General features: G+C 38.0%; 1 protein-coding gene and 1 long non-coding RNA gene across 3 annotated transcripts in view; both read right to left on the bottom strand.

Annotated features, from left to right (window-relative positions):
* The window catches only part of LOC125806157 (uncharacterized), a 437736-nt gene that overhangs the window by 300394 nt on the left and 117144 nt on the right, over nucleotides 1–20198 (bottom strand). The window lies entirely within an intron of this gene.
* The window catches only part of slc16a1b (solute carrier family 16 member 1b), a 65433-nt gene continuing 49101 nt past the window's right edge, over nucleotides 3867–20198 (bottom strand). For both annotated transcript variants that reach the window (XM_007236383.4, XM_007236384.4), the window contains exons 3-5: nucleotides 9397–9540; nucleotides 7329–8129; nucleotides 3867–6174 (exon numbers count right to left, since the gene is read on the bottom strand). In XM_007236383.4, the coding sequence (XP_007236445.3) occupies nucleotides 5894–6174; nucleotides 7329–8129; nucleotides 9397–9540 (1226 nt within the window). In that variant the 3' untranslated portion in view covers nucleotides 3867–5893. The remainder of the gene's footprint in view (nucleotides 6175–7328; nucleotides 8130–9396; nucleotides 9541–20198) is intronic.

Genomic DNA, 20198 nt, shown 5'->3' with positions numbered 1-20198 from the left:
TTTACTTATTTTCTAATGGTAAATTTATTATTAGTTATTGCTTGCTTATATTTTACTATTATATGTATTTAGTTTTTTATTTTTTCATCTGCAGTTGAATTTTTATAAGTTCTTAGGGGTGGGCGATATGGCTCTAAAATAATATCACGATATTTCAGGGTATTTATACTTACAGAAACATTATTTATTGATTTCAGGAATATAGTATAATAGTATAACAGTATAATCATAATGTGGCAAAATAAATAATATAGCATGAAATAATAAAATATTGCAGAATATTTTCATGCATATAAACTGCAAACTAAAACAATTATACAATAAATACACCTAAAGCTTCACAGTAAATAATAGACTACTTTTAAGACAGAACAGCCCTATTATCACGATATGGATTTTTAATATCATGATACTTCTGTGTCACGATATATTGTATACGATATAATATTACCCACCCCTATTAGTTCTTTTACCTTTTTTTTTACCTATGATTTTATGATTTCTACTCTTAAATTATTATTTTTACCTTATTTGTTTTATATCTTATTTATTTTAATTGTCCTCTTATTTTTTTATATAATTCGTATACCTTATTATAATGCTGTTTTTTATGCTTTTTTTAATTACTTATTTTATTCTACCTACTTTTTTTTGCTGTTGTTATTTCTGTCAATCCCTTCCCTATGCAATTGCTCGGCTGCGTTGTAAATGAGGGCCACCCTCAATGTACTCAGAGTTTAAATAAAGGTTGATTGATTGATTGATTGATTGGTAATAAATTTGGTTTATTACATTAAGAAATGGACTTCAGTTTATACTTTTAAAAACAGTTTATTGATCAACTACTCAGAAACATCAGACATACAAAATATATATAATCGCACCCAACACTTCACTTACCGGTAATCCATCAAAAAAAAATTAAAAACTAGACCCCCACCCCCTCCTTTCCACCCCCCCCCCCAAAAAAAAAAACATTCTAAACCAAAAGTACCAAAAGAAGTCTGTATGATGGAGTGTCTCTCCAAACACACTAAATACCTCCTGCATTACTGTACCTCTACTGAGTGTCTTCACACACATCCAGCTCCAGTGGAATGCCCCTCCCCTCCAGTTCTCTACAGTATTACAGTATTACACACCTTTATCTCCAAATAATAAAACCACCTCTATAAACTCTAAAGTGTGCGCACCTAAGGCCAATGATTAAAACGCTCTAAAGCTGGACACTGAATAAATCTGTGAGATACAGCTGTTTAAGTCTGGAATGAAGAAATGCTGGAGGTGCATCTAGTTGTGATCTAGAAGTAGACACATTGGTGCCCTGTTGTTTATGACCATATTGGCATGACCATTTTAATGAGTCTAAACTACATATATATTTTCATTGGGTTCTAAATATACTAGTGGATCCCAGTAATACAATCCAAAATGTGAAACTCAAACATCAACATAGTTAATGATTATGGCTTACAGCCAATAAAAACCCAAAAATCAGCGTCATAGAAAAATTAGAATATTATATAAGACCAATTGGTACTTTTGGCAGTGTGGGCAGTGTGCCAAATCCTGCTGGAAAATGAAATCTGCATCTCCATAAAAGAAAGTTGTCAGCAGAGGGAAGAAGTATGAAGTGCTGTAAGATTTTGTGGGAAAACAAAACTGCACTGACTTAAGTCTTGATAATAAAACACAGTGGATCAACACCAGCAGATGTTGCACATCCAAACCATCACTGATCATCAGTAACTTTTACATTTCATTTAAAGGAAATCAAGGGAGCAGAGTCTGGAGGAAGAGTGGAGAGACACACAGTCCAAACTGCTCGAGGTCTAGTGTGAAGTTTCTTCAACCAATCAGTGATGGTTCATGCTTTCCTCTGCTGAAAACCTTTACGGAGTTGCGGATTTCATTTTCCAGCAGGACTTGGCACACTGCCCACTGGCTGTTATCTATAATAATCAATAATAAATTAAATAAACGCTTAAAATAGATCACTGTGTGTAATACATCTATATAATAATATGAGTTTCACATTTTGAAATGATTTACTGAAATAAAGTAACTTTTTAATGATATTCGCATTTTTGAGAATAAAAAAACAGGGCACTGGTAGATGTGGGGGATGTGGGGATGTGATAATGTACAATATACAGACATTAATATCCCAATAATGATGATGCCTTCCATCTGTAAAACTGCAGAATCTCATACCTGGAGACACAATTAAACCTACAGTATACTGATATTCGGAGAACACAATGCGCAATGTGTAATATCAACATTAACAAAACACTAAAGGGTTCTTGAACCAACTGACTGAACACGAATATCGAATACTCATATTATATACTCATACGCGGATTACAAAAATAACTGTAAGCTGTATTCTTGGTTGTGGTGCCAGATGACCCAACATACAATACTAGATAGAGTCATATATATATATATATATATATATATATATATATATATATATATATATATATATATATATATATATATATATATATATGCAGGCCTAGACTTTATCGTCCAATCATCCACATCCAATTCTCCCATTCTGATTTTATTTCAGATTTTAATTCAGTTTATATTATCCCATGGCCTAAATTCATGGCAATATATATCTGTGCATATATTCCTAATCTAAAATATGGTACAATTGTTAAAATTTACAAAAGAAAAAAAAAATTAAACTACATTAACGCCAAGGATCTCTCAGCTAGGCATAGCAACGTGTAGAAAGGGTTAAAAATAAAAGTGTTTTTTTTTAATAGGCTGTGGACTTATTTAATTTCACCAAGCTTAAAGTTGAAGGCACCACATCAGAAGGCACATAGAGGAATTACAGCCTCACTGACTGAACACAGAACAAAATCGAACATACTCATGAAAACACAGACAAGAAAAAAACAATTCATATCTAAATCTATGCAGCCTTAAACAGAAAAATTCTCAAACTATTCATGTTAAACTATTCCAAATCCTATAACATGAAGTTATGAAGTATTACGCTGGAAATGTGGCGTTTGGCACCGTCTCAGAGAGCTGGCAGCCAATAGATTTCACCGATGTGATTGTGCACGGGAGTCAAGAGCATTACTGAACAGTAAAAAGAGAAAATACTCTATATACACTAAATACTTTAAAAATTAAATATGCCTAATCACACACAGTTAACCCCCTGAAGCTCCTTTTATTATCTATTATTCAGTTATTAAACCTAATGCATAAATTGTTTTGACTATTTAACATTTAACATACTGTGGAGTCCCCCAGGGCTCTATTGTAGGGTCAATAATAAACCTTAAGTTCACAGTTGGTTAACAGTTATTAAACCGCATATATACATTTCTGTGAATTAGCTGGTTTCACAGTTTGATTTAACATTTTGTGGAGTCCCCCAGGGCTCTATTGTAGGGCCAGTTAAATTAACGCTAATTGTGACATTGATTATTGTTAACCAACTAAACTTAAGGTTTCATTTTCAGTTATTAAACCTCAAGCATAAACTGTTGCAAATTAGCTGCTTTAAAAGTTTGATTTAACATTTACCATCTTGTGGAGTCCCCCAGGGCTCTGTTGTAGGGTCAATTAAATAGATGCTAATTGTGACATTAATGAATAAATAATAATACTTGGCTTCAGTTAGTTAACAGTTGTTAAACTTCATGCATAAATTGTTGTGAATTATCTGGTTAAGAAGTTTGATTTAAAATTTAACATATTGTGGAATCCCCCAGGGCTCTATTGTAGGGTCACTTAACTTGATGTTAATCGTGAGATTAACGATTGTTAACCCACTAAACTTAAGGTTCATTATTCAATTATTAAACCAAATGCACAAACTGTTGTCAATCAGCTGGTTTAAAAGTTTTATTTAGCATTTAACATCTTGTGGAGTCCCCCAGGGCTCTGTTGTAGGAACACTTAAAAAGATTTTAATTGTAGTAGTAACCATTGTTAACCAATTGAACTAAAGGTTTATTATTCAGTTATTAAATGTCATGCATAAATTGCTGTGAATTAGCTGCTTTTAAAGTTTGATTTAACATTTAAAATATTGTGGAATCCCCCAGGGCTTTATTGTAGGGCCAGTTAAATTCATGTTAATTGTGACCATAACGATTGAATAATAAACCTTAGTTTCAGTTAGTTAACAGGTGTTAAACCTCATGCATAAATTGTTGTGAATTATCTGGTTTAAAAGTTGTATTTAACATATTGGGGAGTCCCCCAGGGCTGTATTATAGGGCCAATTAAATTCATGTTAATTGTGACATTAATGACTGTTAACCAACTAAACTCAAGGTTTATTATTCAGTTATTAAACCGAATGCATAAATTGTTGTGAATTAGCTGGTTTAAAAGTTTTATTTAGCATTTAACATCTTGTGGAGTGCCCCAGGGCTCTATTGTAGGGCTGATTAAATTAATGCTAATTGTGACCATAACGATTGTTAACCAACTGAACTCAATGTTCATTATTATGCAGTTATTAAAACTCATGCATAAACTGTTGTCAATTAGGGCCCTTTCACAAGGAGTTTGATTTTAATGGATCAAAAGAGACGCACATAAAGTTTCGCAAAACAAACACATGTATTAATGATGTTTCTCTGACTGTGATGCTGCTTTTTATTGTTCAGAGTAGAAAACAAAAGCTAATATAAAGAGGTAACAACACAGAGAATTAAAAATATACAAAAAGGTACAGCAATGCTGAAAGGCTGTGCATTACAGGGACCTTAAGGTCTGTTTTGGTGCATCCTTGTATGATCATGTTCCACAGAGAGGTCTGAACTATAACGTTAGCTTCCCTTGCTAATGAGTGACATAAAAAAAGAGAGGGCAGAGAAACAGAGAGCATTTATGGGAGCTATGTAGTAGTTTCTAGCACTGTGTAGATGCAGAAACAAATCAAATACAATCAATAAAAATAAAAAACTGCATCAGAATTGGTGTGACGCTTTCACTAGATAAACAATAATATAGAATATTGAAGATTGAATCAGATTTTTGTTCCATTTTCAATCAAATCTTTCTCCCTGTGAAAGGGCCTTTAGTTTTTGTAACAGTTGGATTTAACTATTAACTATTAACATCTTGTGGAGTACCCCAGGGCTCTATCTTAAGGCCTATCAAATTGTTATCAAATGCTATTTTATTGTAATTTGTGAGAGTATTTTATGTACAAAAGTGAAGTAGTGTGGGTTACAGAGTCTAAGAGGGGTTCAAATGAAATTATGCTGGACCAATTACCTCTATGAGAAAAAAAAAAAAACTTAAATTATAATAATAAAAAAGCCTAAATCCACCTGCATCGCACTGAGGAGGTATCCATCCAAGCACACCCGAGAATTTAAAGAAAAAGAACAGACAGAAGAAGTCATATAACCTGTACTGTGCTTCAGACCGAGCTCCAGACGTCTCCAGCCGGTACCGTTTCATAGATTTCGTATAGAATGGCTCAAAAAAGGGCAAGAGCAACAGCAACTGTGAACGTTGTGCTATTGTACTGCATTAAAAAAACATGGTAACTCATTAATTCAGTACCTCAGTCAAGTCAAGCAGAGAATACGAAGTATGGAATAATCTACGATCTATAATAAACTCATCGTACGAACGACAAGAACTGAAATCAGGGCCTGTAAAAGTGAATGACTACATAAAAACAACAGAATAATGTTTGTAGGTTTGCCGTTGTGTGTCTGTGTTTTGTTCCAGGGTGGCTTTTCCTTTTATTTTTACACATTTAGCTAAAATAAAAAAGTCTGTTCCTCATTTGTTCGTATTTATTGCGCACTGCGGTCTGCTGGAAGACGCTGCTGGAACACTGGTTGCCAGGTAGCTGAGAGCGTGAACTCGAGTGTGCACTCATTAGGGCGCGTTATACAGAGTCCTCGTCCATTTTGGACACGTCCGCCTGCGTGAGAGGAGTGGACACGTCGTTCTCGGCGTCCTTCTCCTTCTCCTTGATGGCATTGTCTAGGTTGGTCTCCTCGTCTCTTCCTTCCAGCCCTGCTTTCCTCTCCTCCTCCCGCCGCTCTCGATCCAGCAGCCGGTAGTTGATCCCCATTCCCACGAACAGGAAGGCGCTGGCTATGACCAGGACGATGCCGCAGCCCTGGTAGGTGTATTTGTAGTCGTGGTACCAATCGTTTAATGCACCTGCAAAGAGAGGAAAAAAAAAAAAAAATATATATATATATATATATATATATTAAGCCATTTTCGATATTTTACACATAAATCACAAAATCATACACAGCATGAGAATAGAGTTAGGATAACCAATTCTGACATTTAAAAGGTCTCATTGCATTATTTTTCATTCATTTTAAAATGTCTAGTTGTGGTCTGCAGTATGAATAAATGCCATGTGAGCTGATTTTTGTGAAGGAGAGGAGAAGGAGGAGGAAAAAAAAAAAAAAAAAAAAAAAGCTCAGGTGATCCAGTATAACGCTTTAGTCTGGTTGAGGAGTGGGCAGAGAGAAATGATAGGATTGAAGCTCTTGCTCTTGCTCATGAATATTCAATTATGCAAACATATTGCCTCTGATTGGCTAACAGCACTGCAAGGCAGAAAGATGGATTTTCGATTTAAATAGATTTTTTTTTTCCCTACTAAAATCTCCTAAAAGTCGCTAAATGACATCATCACCTAATTTGCATAATACAGGTTTGTGAAGCTGTAAAGGATTAACATTGTGAGAGAGAAAAAAGTGAGTAAAAAACACTTTAAATGTTAGAAATTATACAAATGAACGCCAACAAATGAACAACTTCTGTTGCTTTTTAAATAGGCAGCCACGTCTCAAAATAACTTTATTTTTACGTAAATTACATAAATCAGTTTTTTGCAGTGTTGTTAAATGTTATTATAAGAGCAGTTTTTTATTATTTTTTTTTTTTTAGCTTTCTTAAGTTTTCTTTATTTTCAAACCCATTATAGACAAATTGTTGAATAGCTTTTTACAAAGAGGGAGACACTGTGGACGAGGTGAGTGACATGGCGTGCGGGAGGGAGGGAGAGAGGGGTGGGGCTAAGCTCAGGGGAGCGTCGGTGGTGAGAATTACAAATCAGAGAAAACGGATTTTCATAAAAAACACATCGTCCTTAACTGTAAATTCAAATTAATCGATAAAATCGATTAATTGCCCAGCTCTAGGTTCTAGTTCCCCCCGTGGTATACCACCCAGCACTAAGTTTTGTATAGACAGACTAAGTTAGAGGCCGATGCCATGTTTGTATTTGTTAGTTTAGATGTTGGTCAGTTTGTGGAATTGTTGAAATCCTTGTACTTGTGCATTAGTGTACGTACCCAGTAGTGGTGGTCCAAGCAGCACAGGTGCACACTCCACAATGGTGACTAGTCCGACAGCACTGGAGAACCTCTGCGCTCCCACCAGGTCCATCAGCGTCTCGAAGAGAACGGAGCTCAGCCAGCCGAACGCCACCCCGAAAAACACGGCGTACACCGCAAACCCTACGTAGTCCACCGAGAGCGGCGCCAACAAATGGCAAACTCCGTTATAGAGCACCGAAGCAGCGAAGAAATACTGTATCCTCGGCCTGACCCACTTCGTGTTGGCCAACAGCCCCATGGAGGGCCGTGCGATCATGTCGGTGAAGGCCAGGATGGAGAGCAGGAAGGCAGCTTTCTCTTTGGAAATGTGCATGCTCTTAGCGTAATTGCTGAGGAACACGAGCGGGGCGAACAGGCCGAAGAACATGATGACGTTGCCCAGGAGGTAGAGCAGGAAGCCGCGGTGCAAAAAGAGCGTCAGGTCAATGAAGCTGTTGATGGTCTGCATCACCGTTTTCTCCTCCTGCACTTTGGGACCACCGTCCTCCTTCACCTCGGGTCTGGGCGGCTGCGGTTTGGGTCCGATGGGTCGCATTAAGGAACCAGCCACGCAGCAGTTGAGCAAAGCACCGCCCAGGATCAAGAAGCTCCCCCTCCAGCCAAACTGGTCGTAGAGCCAGCTGTTGAGGGGAGCGAGAGTGGAGAGAAACACTGGGCTGCCTGCCATCGCAATGCCGTTAGCGATTGGGCGCCGCTTGTAGAAGTACTTGCCGATCATCGTCAGGGCTGGATTCAAATTGAAAGCCAATCCCAGACCTAGGAGAGGAGACGAAAGAGAGAGTTAATGGTGATTATTGAAGACAGTTACAAAAAAAAAAAAAAAAAGATTACATAATTTACAATACAAATACTGGCACTACATTCTGCTAATTTTCCATAATACTTAATTATACACTCACTGACAAAATAATTTATGCACCCGATTGCTAAAAAAAAATAGGTTTTCTTGAAACAAGATGGTTTAAATTGTACTTCCCCTCTTTCCTTTATAAAGGATCTTAAAGGGTAACTAAACCCCCTTTTTAGCTGACTCTACCCTCAGCTCAAAATTAGAAAAATGATTAAAAAAAAAAAAAAAAAAAAAAGAATAGAATGGGAGGGGCCCTGTGTGATAGGGGTGTGCCATATCGTATCATATGCTATAATAAACATTCTTCAAACAATATTATACACCAAAATATCCTGGCATATCACCCACCCCAAATTATCACATCGGGGTACTACTTTTTTTTATTTATTTTTTTTAGACGATATATAATGGGAAATGAGAACAGTGTAAAAATATAACATATAAAATATAATAAAATTAATCAAATTTACTTCATTTTGTTGCAGTAGTGTTTTCTTGAAATATTTGTTTTAATTCAGTGTTTTTTCATATTGTCAAGAGTATCATAATTGTGAAGATACCATGAAACATCGTGATATTATTTTAAGGCCATATCGTCCATCCCTTCTGGGTGATGTATGGGTTTAGTATGTTTTTTTTTGTCTGTCCAGTCTCTAGATTTATCACCATTCATATATTAAACAACCAATGAGTATAGAGCGGGATCTACAGGATCTACAGGCCCAGCTGCAGCAACGTATGTAGGTTAATGTGCTGCAGGATCCATACAGAACCTGTAGAACACTCTATACTCAACCAATGTCTCTCATCTTATCTTGTATCCAGACTAGCGGCTCCAACAGGGTGTAAACTAGAGCCTCCTTTCTAATACAGTGCAGTTTTCCCCAATAAATGTATCCTTTCACTTTAATATATCATTATATTCACAAATATAAAGCTTAATTCTATTCTAACGATTAACTTCTTTATCTTTTTGGTCAGTGTATTTACTTTCCATTCCACAAACCATTGTGATTCTATGTGCTGTTAGTTGTTGTCTGGTTAAATTATCATTATTCAATGGATGTCATTCTGAAGTAATCATCACAAAAGTTGGATAAATTTAGATCATAATCACACTTTATATAATTAGCATTATTACACCGTGTCTGGAGTGAATCCAGGCCGGCTCACCTCCGATCACTCCCACGCAGAAGTACAGCCCCTGCACTGTGTTACAGAAGGACGCGGCAACCAATCCTGTTCCAGCCAGACAGCCTCCGATCATCATGATTGGTCGACTGCCATACTTGTTGACCAGGATACTGCTGATTGGTCCTGTGGAAGGGTGGAAGAAAGAGGTGAATAAACACATTTAATTTGTACATTACCTTCAATTTAATACATGAGTGTATGATGATATGGGTTATCTTCATAATCATCAAGAAATGTGAAATTTCCTGAAAAGAAAGCAGGATTGTTGAATTGTTTTACAGCTAACTTCAGGGGTGTCCAAACTACGGCCCGTGGGCCATTGCGGCCCGTTTCCTTTTTTGGAGCGGCCCACGAGGTACTTTAGAAATAGAATGAAAGTTGGCCCGCTGTTAAGCAGGATTTTATAATGTGAGATTCAAAGTTTGAACGCTAGGTGTCAGAAACGGGCCACAGAGTCTAAAAGCGGAGAGAGTGCTCAGTTGTAGCGCAGAAAAACGGGCCAAAGAGTCTAAAAGCGGAGAGGGTGCGCATTTCTAGCACAGAAAAACGGGCCAAAGAGTCTAAAAGCGGAGAGGGTGCGCATTTCTAGTGCAGAAAAACGGGCCAAAAAGTCTAAAAGCAGAGAAAGTGCGCTTTTCCGGCGCAGAAAAACAGGCCAAAGAGTCTAAAAGTTGCCGTAATTAAGGAGTTTAATATTAAGAGACATCATGAAATTAAACATCAATTTGAAAAATCTTAGTTTACACAACACTGTCAAAGATAAAGATAGTAAGTCAAGTAAAATGGTGTGTAAATGAAATAATCAGGAAAAAAAGTATTATTTAAAGTGGTATATTTCATTATTTGTTTTATTACAGAGTCTGTGGCCCGTGACTTCAAATATATTTCTCCTTCTGGCCCCCAACAAAAAACACCCCTGGCTAACATGGTTCCCACTGGTCACTATGTTATCCCGGGTGTCTGTTAAGTGTTGCTAGGTGGTTGTTATGGTATTCTAGGTGTTTTCTAACCATGTTGCCCACAGGATTTTGGCTAAAGGGTAGCGTATTTCAATCCATTAGATGAAATTATTTCACAAAAGTATTTAGTATTTAACCAATTTGCTAATTATCTTAATTAGTCACAATTATTTATCATGTTTGGTACATCACTTCTATGCTGTAACAATGCATCTTGGCGATAAATTATTGTCTGAAAGGCTTTTAATTTGCCTTTTAAATGGAGCCACATTATAAGTACTAGGGGTGGGCAATATTATATCGTATACAATATATCGTGACACAGAAATATCATGATATTAAAAATCCATATCGTGATAATAGAGATGTTCTGTCTTAAAAAGTAGTCTATTATTTACTGTGAAATAATAAGTGTATTTATTGTATAATTGTTTTAGTTTGCAGTTTATATGCATGAACTAAATATTCTGCAATATTATTTGCTGCATTATATTATTTTATGCTATATTATTTATTTTGCCACATTATGATTATACTGTTATACTATTATACTATATTCCTGAAATGAATGAATTATTTTAATTTTCCTATATCGCCAAGTATATTGTTATCGCAAAAATACCCTGAAATATCGTGATATTATTTTAGAGCCATATCGCCCACCCCTAATTAAGTACCATGCATTTGTGCCTGACAATGACAATGACTCGCTTGGTGTTTGATGATCAAGAATTGCTAAATTAAAATGAAGAAGGCGAAGACAAAGAGGCAAAAAGAATGAAAAAGACGAGAAAGAAGAAGGCTGCATGACTGGCAGATTATTTCTTTTTTATAACTTTGTTGTTCGGCAATAATTTTTATACCACTGGAAAGCTTGTTAATTTCCCTTAAAATGAGCCAATGCCAAACAGCTTATTTTACAATTTTTCGGGTGTTGTCTTCTTGAGATGCTAAATTCTCAGCCCAGTGTCCTTTTAGGTCTCCTTCATATGGAACTTAGTCTTCAGTTTGGATATACTGGAGGACCTGAGTGAGGGTTCCAAAAAGTCCCCAAAAAAAAAGCATTAATAGCAACAGTGAAATAAGCTGTTTTGCATTGGCTTTATTTAAAGAAAAAATAACAAACTTTCCAACAGTATAAAAATTACTGAAACAAAGAAATAATCTACCATAACTCACAGTTCTTTACGTTTTGTGCTGTTTTATTATTACTATTGTTAATACTTCAATTCAATTTTATTTGTATAGGACTTTTTACCACAAAAGCAGCTTTTTGTCACAAAACAGCTTTACAGAGAAAAACAGGTCCACGCCTCTTATGAACAGCACCACAGAGATGGCAATTATTGTGGAGACAACAATGACAAAAAAAACACTCCCTTACAGTAAGAGCAAGAAACCTTAGGAGGAACCAAGACTCTGTCAGAGGAACCCAATTTTTGCCACTACTAATACAATATTAGACTAATTACTAAACTAATTACTACCACTTTTACTATGCAGATTTTTTTCTTCTTCTTATTATTATTATTATTATTAATATGATCCTCACCTCACCTAATTCAGACTAGACTGTTAGCAACTAGCAATTTTCCACCACCAGACGGCAGCACAGTGTCACTGTGCTCGAATGAGGATACGGTTGAGTTTAGTGCTGACACAGTGCACAGGAAAGTGCCTGTGCTTAATTTGGCACCAACCTTCAGTTCCTACTACTTTTCTTTATAATAAACAAAGAGGAGGGTGTTTCTGCCTACACTGACTCTTACATCATTTCTCCAGACTCCGCCTCCTGCAGAAACAACCAGCTCATTCACACACACTCTCACACACACTCACACTCACACACACTCTCACAAAAACACACAGATCCCCCCCCCTAAAGCAAACCTGCTCACATATAAACCACTGAGCCCTGACTCCAGAACAGCAGCACCTCCAAACCCAACCGTTCCCCAGGAAACCTGCTCTCAGGGAGCATCCCATGCCAAACCCCTAACCATAGGGCAGTGAGGAACACAAGCTAAACATTCCACCAATCAGAACCTGCCAAAAGCACGAAAGCCCACCCGGCTCCCCAATCACACGCAGACACTGCTAATATACTCTGACAGGCTTTCTGAACCACCGCTGCACCAAACAAAACTTTCCATTCTAATACAAGAGAATAGCACCACTGATCTCCCTCTCTCTCTGTATCTCTCCTTTTGTCTCTCTCTCTCACTCACTGTTTGTCTTGCTCAGTCTTGTAGCCTCTCTCTCTCTTTCTCTTCCTTAGTCTCTGTCTCTTGGTTTTTCTCCTTCTCTCTCTCTGTCCATTTGCATCTCTCCCTCACTGTCTGTGTCTGTCTATTTCCTTCACTCCGTCTTTCTCAGTCTCTCTCTCTGTCCATTTGCATCTCTCCCTCTCTGTCCGTCTGCCTCCCTGTCTCTCTCTCACTGTCTCCGTCTCTACCTCTTAGTCTCTGAGAAAGACAGCAAAAGAAAGACCGAGAGAGACAGTCTCTCTCTCTGTCCATCTGCATCTCTCCCTTACTGTCCATCTGCCTCTTTTTCTTTCTTTGCTCTGTCTTTCTCTCAGTCTCTCTCTCTCCTTCTCTCTCTCTCCCCCTTTGTCTTTCTCTCTGTCTGAGTCTCGCTCTGTCTTTCTTGTTCTCTCTCTCGGTCCATCTGCCTCTGTCTGTCTTCTCTGTCTTTCTCTCTCTCTGTTCATCTGCATCTCTCCCACACTGTCTGTCTGCCTCTCTCGGTCTCTCTCTCTGTCTGTGTCTCTCTTTCTGTGCTTCTCTCTCTCTCTCCCTCTGTCTTTCTCTCTCTCAATTCAATTCAATTCAAATGGGCTTTATTAGCATGACTGTTTAAAAAAAAAACAATGTTGCCAAAGCACACAAATATCAAAACCGAACCTATAGTGAAACAACGATCAATTAATTAAAGAAATAATAATAATAATAATAGAATCACAATAATAATAATAATAATAATAATAACAATGACGATAATAGTAAAAACAACAATAATAATAATAATAATAATAATAATAGAAAAATTATAGTGATTATAATGATCAAGTATAATAATATTAACAGTTGTTTATTAGGGGAGTTACTCACTGTCCTTCAGGCGGTGAAAAGTTGCCACATATTTAGCCGCAAGAGGTGCTGTTTTTCCTTCACCAAGAAATATTTTTGCCAATTCACATTCACTCAGGGTTTTTAGGTTTGGGTGGGTATTTCTAAGTTTTTGGGGTGAAATTATTTCTAATAAGGTTATATTTTGTACAGTGCAGGAGGAAGTGCAGTTCTGTCTCGACCTCACCGCTCTCACAGTGACCACACACTCGTTCCTCTCTGGGCAGCCAGGACTGTTTATACCTGCCGGTCTCTACGGCCAGGCTGTGGTCACTGAGCCGGTACTTGGTCAGGATCGGTCTCTGCTGTGGATCTCTGACGGTGTAGAGATACTCTGCTAATTCATACGGTCTGTTTAGGGCCCGATAGCATTGTAATTTGGACTGGGTTCTGGTGTGGTTGTCCCAGTGTTGTAGATAGTCTGATTTGGTCTGTTTGATGATTGGGTGGACTCTGATTGGACTTTGGTCAGCAGTGCTGGACTGAGGCTGTGGTGTGTTAGGGGTCAGTGGGTTAGTTAATCTCAGAACCAGCTGACAGAGGGGACTGGGTTTAGGGCTGAGCTCTTGGGATTTTAGTGCTTTATACTGCAGGGTTTTCTCATTACTACATTTCAAATGGTTCCAAAATTTTAAAGCTCTTTTTTGAATTGCTGTGGAATGTGGCAATTGTGAAGTGGAAATCGGCCTAATTCTGCCCTGCATGCGTTTGTTGGTGTTTTTCTTTGAACTTTTAGTATATTCCTGCAGAATTCAGCATGCAGGGTCTCTGTGGGATGCTTGTCCCATCTAGTATAGTCGAGTTTACTGAGTGGTCCCCAAACCTCACTTCCATACAGCGCAAAAGGCGCAATAACGCTATCAAATATCTTACACCAGATTTTAATTGGTATGTTTATTTTGTGGAATTTTTTCTTGATTGCAAAGAGGGCTCTTCTGGCCTTTTCCTTTAGTGCATTCACTCCCAGATCAAAGTTTCCTGAGGCGCTGATTTTCAGGCCCAGGTAATCGTAGTGTAATGAGTGCTCTAGGGCGGTGTTTCCCAGAGTGAAAAGGTGGCTGTTTTTCTGAGACCTGGCTTTTTTTTTGGAAGATTACAATTTTGGTTTTGTCCAGATTGACTGTCAGGGCCCAGTTCTGACAGTATTGCTCCAGCAGGTCCAGCTGCTGCTGTAGCCCCTGTTCTGTGGGGGACAGCAGCACCAGGTCGTCTGCATAGAGCAGGAATTTGACTTCCGTGTTGTTGAGAGTGAATCCAGGGGCTGCAGATTGTTCCAGCAACACCGCTAACTGGTTTATATAGATATTGAACAGGGTTGGACTCAAGCTGCAGCCCTGTCTCACCCCGTGCCCTTGAGTGAAGTATTCTGTTCTTTTGTTGCCTAATTTAACTCCGCACTTGTTGTTTAGGTATATAGATTTAATGATATCATATACTTTACCCCCTACACCACATTTTAGAACCTGATAAAAGAGTCCAGTGTGCCAAATAGAATCAAATGCTTTTTTAAAGTCAATAAAGCATGCATATATTTTACTGTTGGTGTTTTGGTGGACGTGCTGGTGGATTAGGGTGTGTAGGGTGTAAATATGATCAGTAGTGCGGTGTTTTGGTAAAAAGCCAATCTGACTCTTACTCAGGACGCTCTCTCACTCTCCCCCACTCTCCCCCACTCTCCCCCACTCTCCCTCACTCTCCCTCACTCTCCCTCACTCTCCCTCACTCTCCCTCACTCTCCCTCACTCTCCCTCACTCTCCCTCACTCTCTCTCACTCTCTCTCACTCTCTCTCACTCTCTCTTTATTTTTTTCTTTCGCTCTGTTTGTCTGTCTGAGTCCCAGTCTCTCACACTCCCTAATACACACACACACACACAGACACACACACTACAAAAAAGGAATGAGCTTTAAACTCAGAAGAGTTGCCGGTGTTGTTGCTGTGTTGTTGATACGTTGCCTGTGGCGTCTCTCTGCAGAGCACAGCCTTATAAAGCACTGCTGAGTAACGTGTGAGTTCTCCAGACTGCTCAGTGACGCACAGCTCTTTCATACAGCAGACCCTCAATCATCAGCCTCGCTACAACAAGCTCTTACTAAGCCCTGCCACAATTATTATACAATCATCTCATTGCAGTTCTTTTAACTAATTCTGATTACTTGCTGTAACTGCAATTACTAACTGAATATTTGCAATGACAAATATTCAATTACTAAATAGTATTTGCATTTTTTTTATTTTACCAAAAATGTCAAGTATTCCTACAACAATCATTTTTAAAAAGTAACTTCAAGCAAATACTATAGAAACACAAACACACAGCCGGCACAGTGGCTTCCAGCACTGGGGTCTCGGGTTCAAGTCCCTATCTGGGTGAAGTCTTTAGAGTCTTCGTCCCACAGTCCCAAAACACAGAGCTCAGATAAATTGGATGCTCTAAATTACTTGGGTGGATGCGTGTAAAACCATATAGCCAGACATGAATTAGGACGCTGTAATGTGTCGGTTCTTTTATAGTGTATTTAAAATAATAATAATAATAATAATAATAATAATAATAAATCCATTGCCAAAAATTGTCGTAAATGCTTAAATTAAGTACTAAAAAAAACAAAATCACAAAGTCTCAAGATGAGTGACGTTAGAATTAAATCAAGCAAAAATCCCTTATTTTTTCCTTAAATTTGTATGCTAAAATCAGAATAACTTAACTGGTAACTTTTGGTGCTTATTTGACTTCAAATTACTTAAAATAAGTAAATAAGGTGTAAATTCTAAGTAAGATTTAATAAGAATAAGTAAAACAATCTTACACTTACACAAGACAAAAATCTGAAAAAAAAGATGTATTGCCATGAAATTATATAATCTAAATCTAATCTAAAATTTGCATAAATTATTTTTTTTTCCAGTTTGATGATTAATATAAATTTTTGATGACAATTACAATCAACTACAAATATTATTATTTAAATAAAAATTTTATTTACCCTTTTATACATTAGTATTATAATGATGGTGATTGTTGTTGCTACTATTTTTTTTTATTAATTCTACCATTATGATTAATACATTGTTCACACGCAGCTTGTAGCATCTCATTGCAGAGAGCAATATATAAAAAACCCTTATGAAGCACTGCTCTTGGCATGATGTGAGGGTTTTCCAGACTGCTAAATGATGCACAGCCCACAGGCCTGTCATACAGCTGCCTCTCTGTAACGAGTCTAAATATATAACAACAAGTATATTTCAGCATTCATGTAAACACAGTAACTATAATAGGGTCTTATGCAGGCTTTCATTAGAATTCAGCCTCTACAGCACTTTAAACAAACTCTAAACTAGACTAAAGTACAGTGCTGTAAAGCATTACTTAAATCAGTGTTTTAACTGTCCCATAACAAATGCTGACCACATGTTTAGTATAGACACATATATCCTTACATATATCCTTAAGTTAAATACTGTGTCCTATTAAGCACAGCAAAGCCAAGCCTCCAGTCCCCAGCAGCATAAATTAGCTCTAAATGAGTCATTCTGTGTTTTCTCCAGTCTAAACAGAGAAGAGCGGGTGGGCAGCCCAAACAACACTCATTTATAACCCTTAATATATCCCATTAATGTACAAAAATGACAAATACAACTATTTCAAATGATGTTAGTTACAGCCCACATACTAGGAATACTATATACAGTATCTTTTTAACACAGACACACACCGAAATATTCACTCATCTTTAAATCACATAACTAACCATCACTACCCCTTCCTTCTCTTCTGTCTTAACAGAGAGACAGACAGACAGAGAGGCAGACGGAGAAAGACGGAGAGAGGCAGACAGAGAGAGGCAGACAGAGAGGCAGACAGAGAGAGGGAGAGGGGCAGACAGAGAGAGGGAGAGAGGCAGACAGAGAGAGGAGGAGAGAGGCAGACAGAGAGAGGGAGACAGAGAGAGGAGGAGAGAGGCAGACAGAGAGAGGCAGACAGAGAGGCAGACAGAGAGAGGCAGACAGAGAGAGGGAGAGAGGCAGAGAGAGCGGGAGAGAGGCAGAGAGAGAGAGAGGCAGAGAGAGAGAGGGAGATGGAGACAGGCAGACAGAGACAGACAGACAGAGAAAGGCAGACAGAGAGAGGAAGAGGGAGAGAGGAAGAGGGAGAGAGGCAGACAGAGAGAGGGAGATGGAGACAGACAGACAGAGAAAGGCAGACAGAGAGAGGGAGAGGGAGACAGGCAGACAGAGAGAACCATACAGGCAGAGACAGGCAGACTCTTTCTCTCTCTGTCTCTCTCTAAGCTATTATATCATATTTGCACTACTGTTTCATACGGGTTCTGTTTATACTTGTACTGTCATCCCATCATAATCACTCCCCCCACCCCATCATTATTACACTATTGTCTTCTGTCTTACGCATGTCTATTTGTGTCCTTGTTGTATTGTATATATAGTGTCTCCCATTATTTTACATTATATATCTATTTTCTGTACTGGCTGTGATTTTTGAGAAGGAGAGTAACGCAATTTCAATTCTCTGTATGTCCTGTACATATGCAGTATTGACGATAAAACTACTTGACTTAACTCTGTCTGTCTCTCTTTCTCTCTCTCTCTAAACACAGTAGAGAAGTGAGGGGTAGTGATGGTTAGTTATGAGATTTAATCCATATTTCAGTATGGATATACATATAAGCCCCTTCTGAACTCAACAGTAGCACCACTGTTTCCATGCTTAATAAAGCCCCCAATGTGTCGCCAGCCTCTCTAAACTCTGATTAATTTGTGCTAAAACAAACCAACAAAAAATCTAATCATATCATGTTTCCATGTTAATCATGTGTGGTGACAGCACTAATAAAAAAAAAAAACAGAATGACGGACAGCAGGGAGCGGGAAGGTCACTCGAACACATTCAATTCAATTAAATTCAATTAAATTTTATTTATATAGCGCTTTTTACAACAAAGGTTGTCACAAAGCCGCTTTACAGGAAAAACAGGTCCACGCCTCTTATGAGCAGCACCACAGAGATGCCAATTTTATGGTGACACAGTGGCAAGGAAAAACTCCCTTTAAGAGGAAGAAACCTTGGAAGGAACCAAGACTCAGTCCGAGGAACCCATCCTACTCGGATTGACCCGCTCAGTACAAACAAACAACAAACAAATAACAGAACAAAACAGTACAGAGAATTATTGTGAACTATGGCTAATATAACAGGTACTAATTTATGAATATAAGAATGTGAGGGGCGATACTGAATTTTTTGTCTAATGCTATTAATTTTATCATCAAAGAACTTCATGAAATCATTACTATTAATGTCGACAGGGATAACGGAGCTAGTTTGTTTTTGACTGCCAGTGAGTTTAGCCACAGTAGTGAAAAGGAATCTAGGATTGTCTCCATTTTTCTCAATAAGCGATGAAATATACTGGGATTTTGTTTTATTTAGGGCTTTTTTGTAGTCTGTGAGACTATGCTGCCATGCTAGCCGGAAAAATCCTGCCTCTCAGAGCTGCACATATTCCACATCACTCCAGTCTGTTTCCAAAGTCTCTTGCAGAAAGCAGAACTCCTATTTCCCAATCTACATCACTGCAGCCTTCCTTTACACTCCCCACACACACACACACACACACCCCTCTGTCAAAAGGGGGCAAATCCAAGAAACAGAACATAACCTTTTTCTAATAACGCCAACCACGGGTGAAGAGTTCAGAATATGAAATAATATGAAGCATCACAATAATATTGTAACATACTGAACTGTAATCCCTGTATTGTGATATGAATCATATCAGCAAGTACTGGCCAATGCAATTGTTTGCTGTTGTTACAGCTCACTGCAAAAACGATAAAAATATGATTTATCATACAGCCCTAGTGGGTGGTAATGATTGTGACCGGCACAAAAAAAAAAGGCTGGTAGAAACAGATCCCATCCACATTCAGTAGAAGAGACCTCGCCCACATATCCCACAGCTCAGTGCAGCGTTCCTTAGTTTTCATGGGGTATGCCAAAAGTCAAGGGACACCATATTAGTTTCTTTTAGAGCTTAGATCAGCCCCCCTCCCCAAAAATAAAACATAAAAAAGCAGAAGCATTTCTGAGTGGAGAAGAATGTGGATAAAATATTGGGTTTAATGGTACCAGTGTGCTGAACGACCATCCCTGCTAAGCCTAATACTGTATATTAATTCTAAAAACTTGGATGTCGGGTCGCTTTTCGTGGGAGCTCTTCTTGTTCTGGCCACTTCACGCATCTTTATGTACTTCCGTCACACTTACAGCCTCTAAAAGAGGATCCGGCTCAGTTTTACTGAACGCGAGCGACTGGAGGAGCAACGGAGACTTCAGAAGAGGAAACTCAGAACTCAGTAACTCATTTACTCATAGTGAGGAAATTAACATTTTTTTTAAACAGTTTGACTTGTTACTTTGCTATATTGTGACTATAATGCCATAACTTTATATGAAATAATAAAAATAGCATTAAAAAACAGACGCCTACGTCTCAGACCATTTTCTTGAGCCCAACCTGAGGAAAGTGGTGGGAAATCTCTACTTTCTAACTAGAATCTAAACTCTAATTCCTTTCCTTCTAAGCTATGATTGTGTCCAGAACAGCAGAAAAAAAAACTAATAAATAAAATCACATACAGAGTACACAGACGTCAGAGAAAAACT

The sequence above is a fragment of the Astyanax mexicanus genome, chromosome 12, assembly GCF_023375975.1.
Source record: "Astyanax mexicanus isolate ESR-SI-001 chromosome 12, AstMex3_surface, whole genome shotgun sequence".
Classification (NCBI taxonomy): Eukaryota; Metazoa; Chordata; class Actinopteri; order Characiformes; family Acestrorhamphidae; genus Astyanax; species Astyanax mexicanus.
Note: the sequence above shows the minus strand (reverse complement) of the source record. Positions and strands in the feature narration are given on the sequence as shown.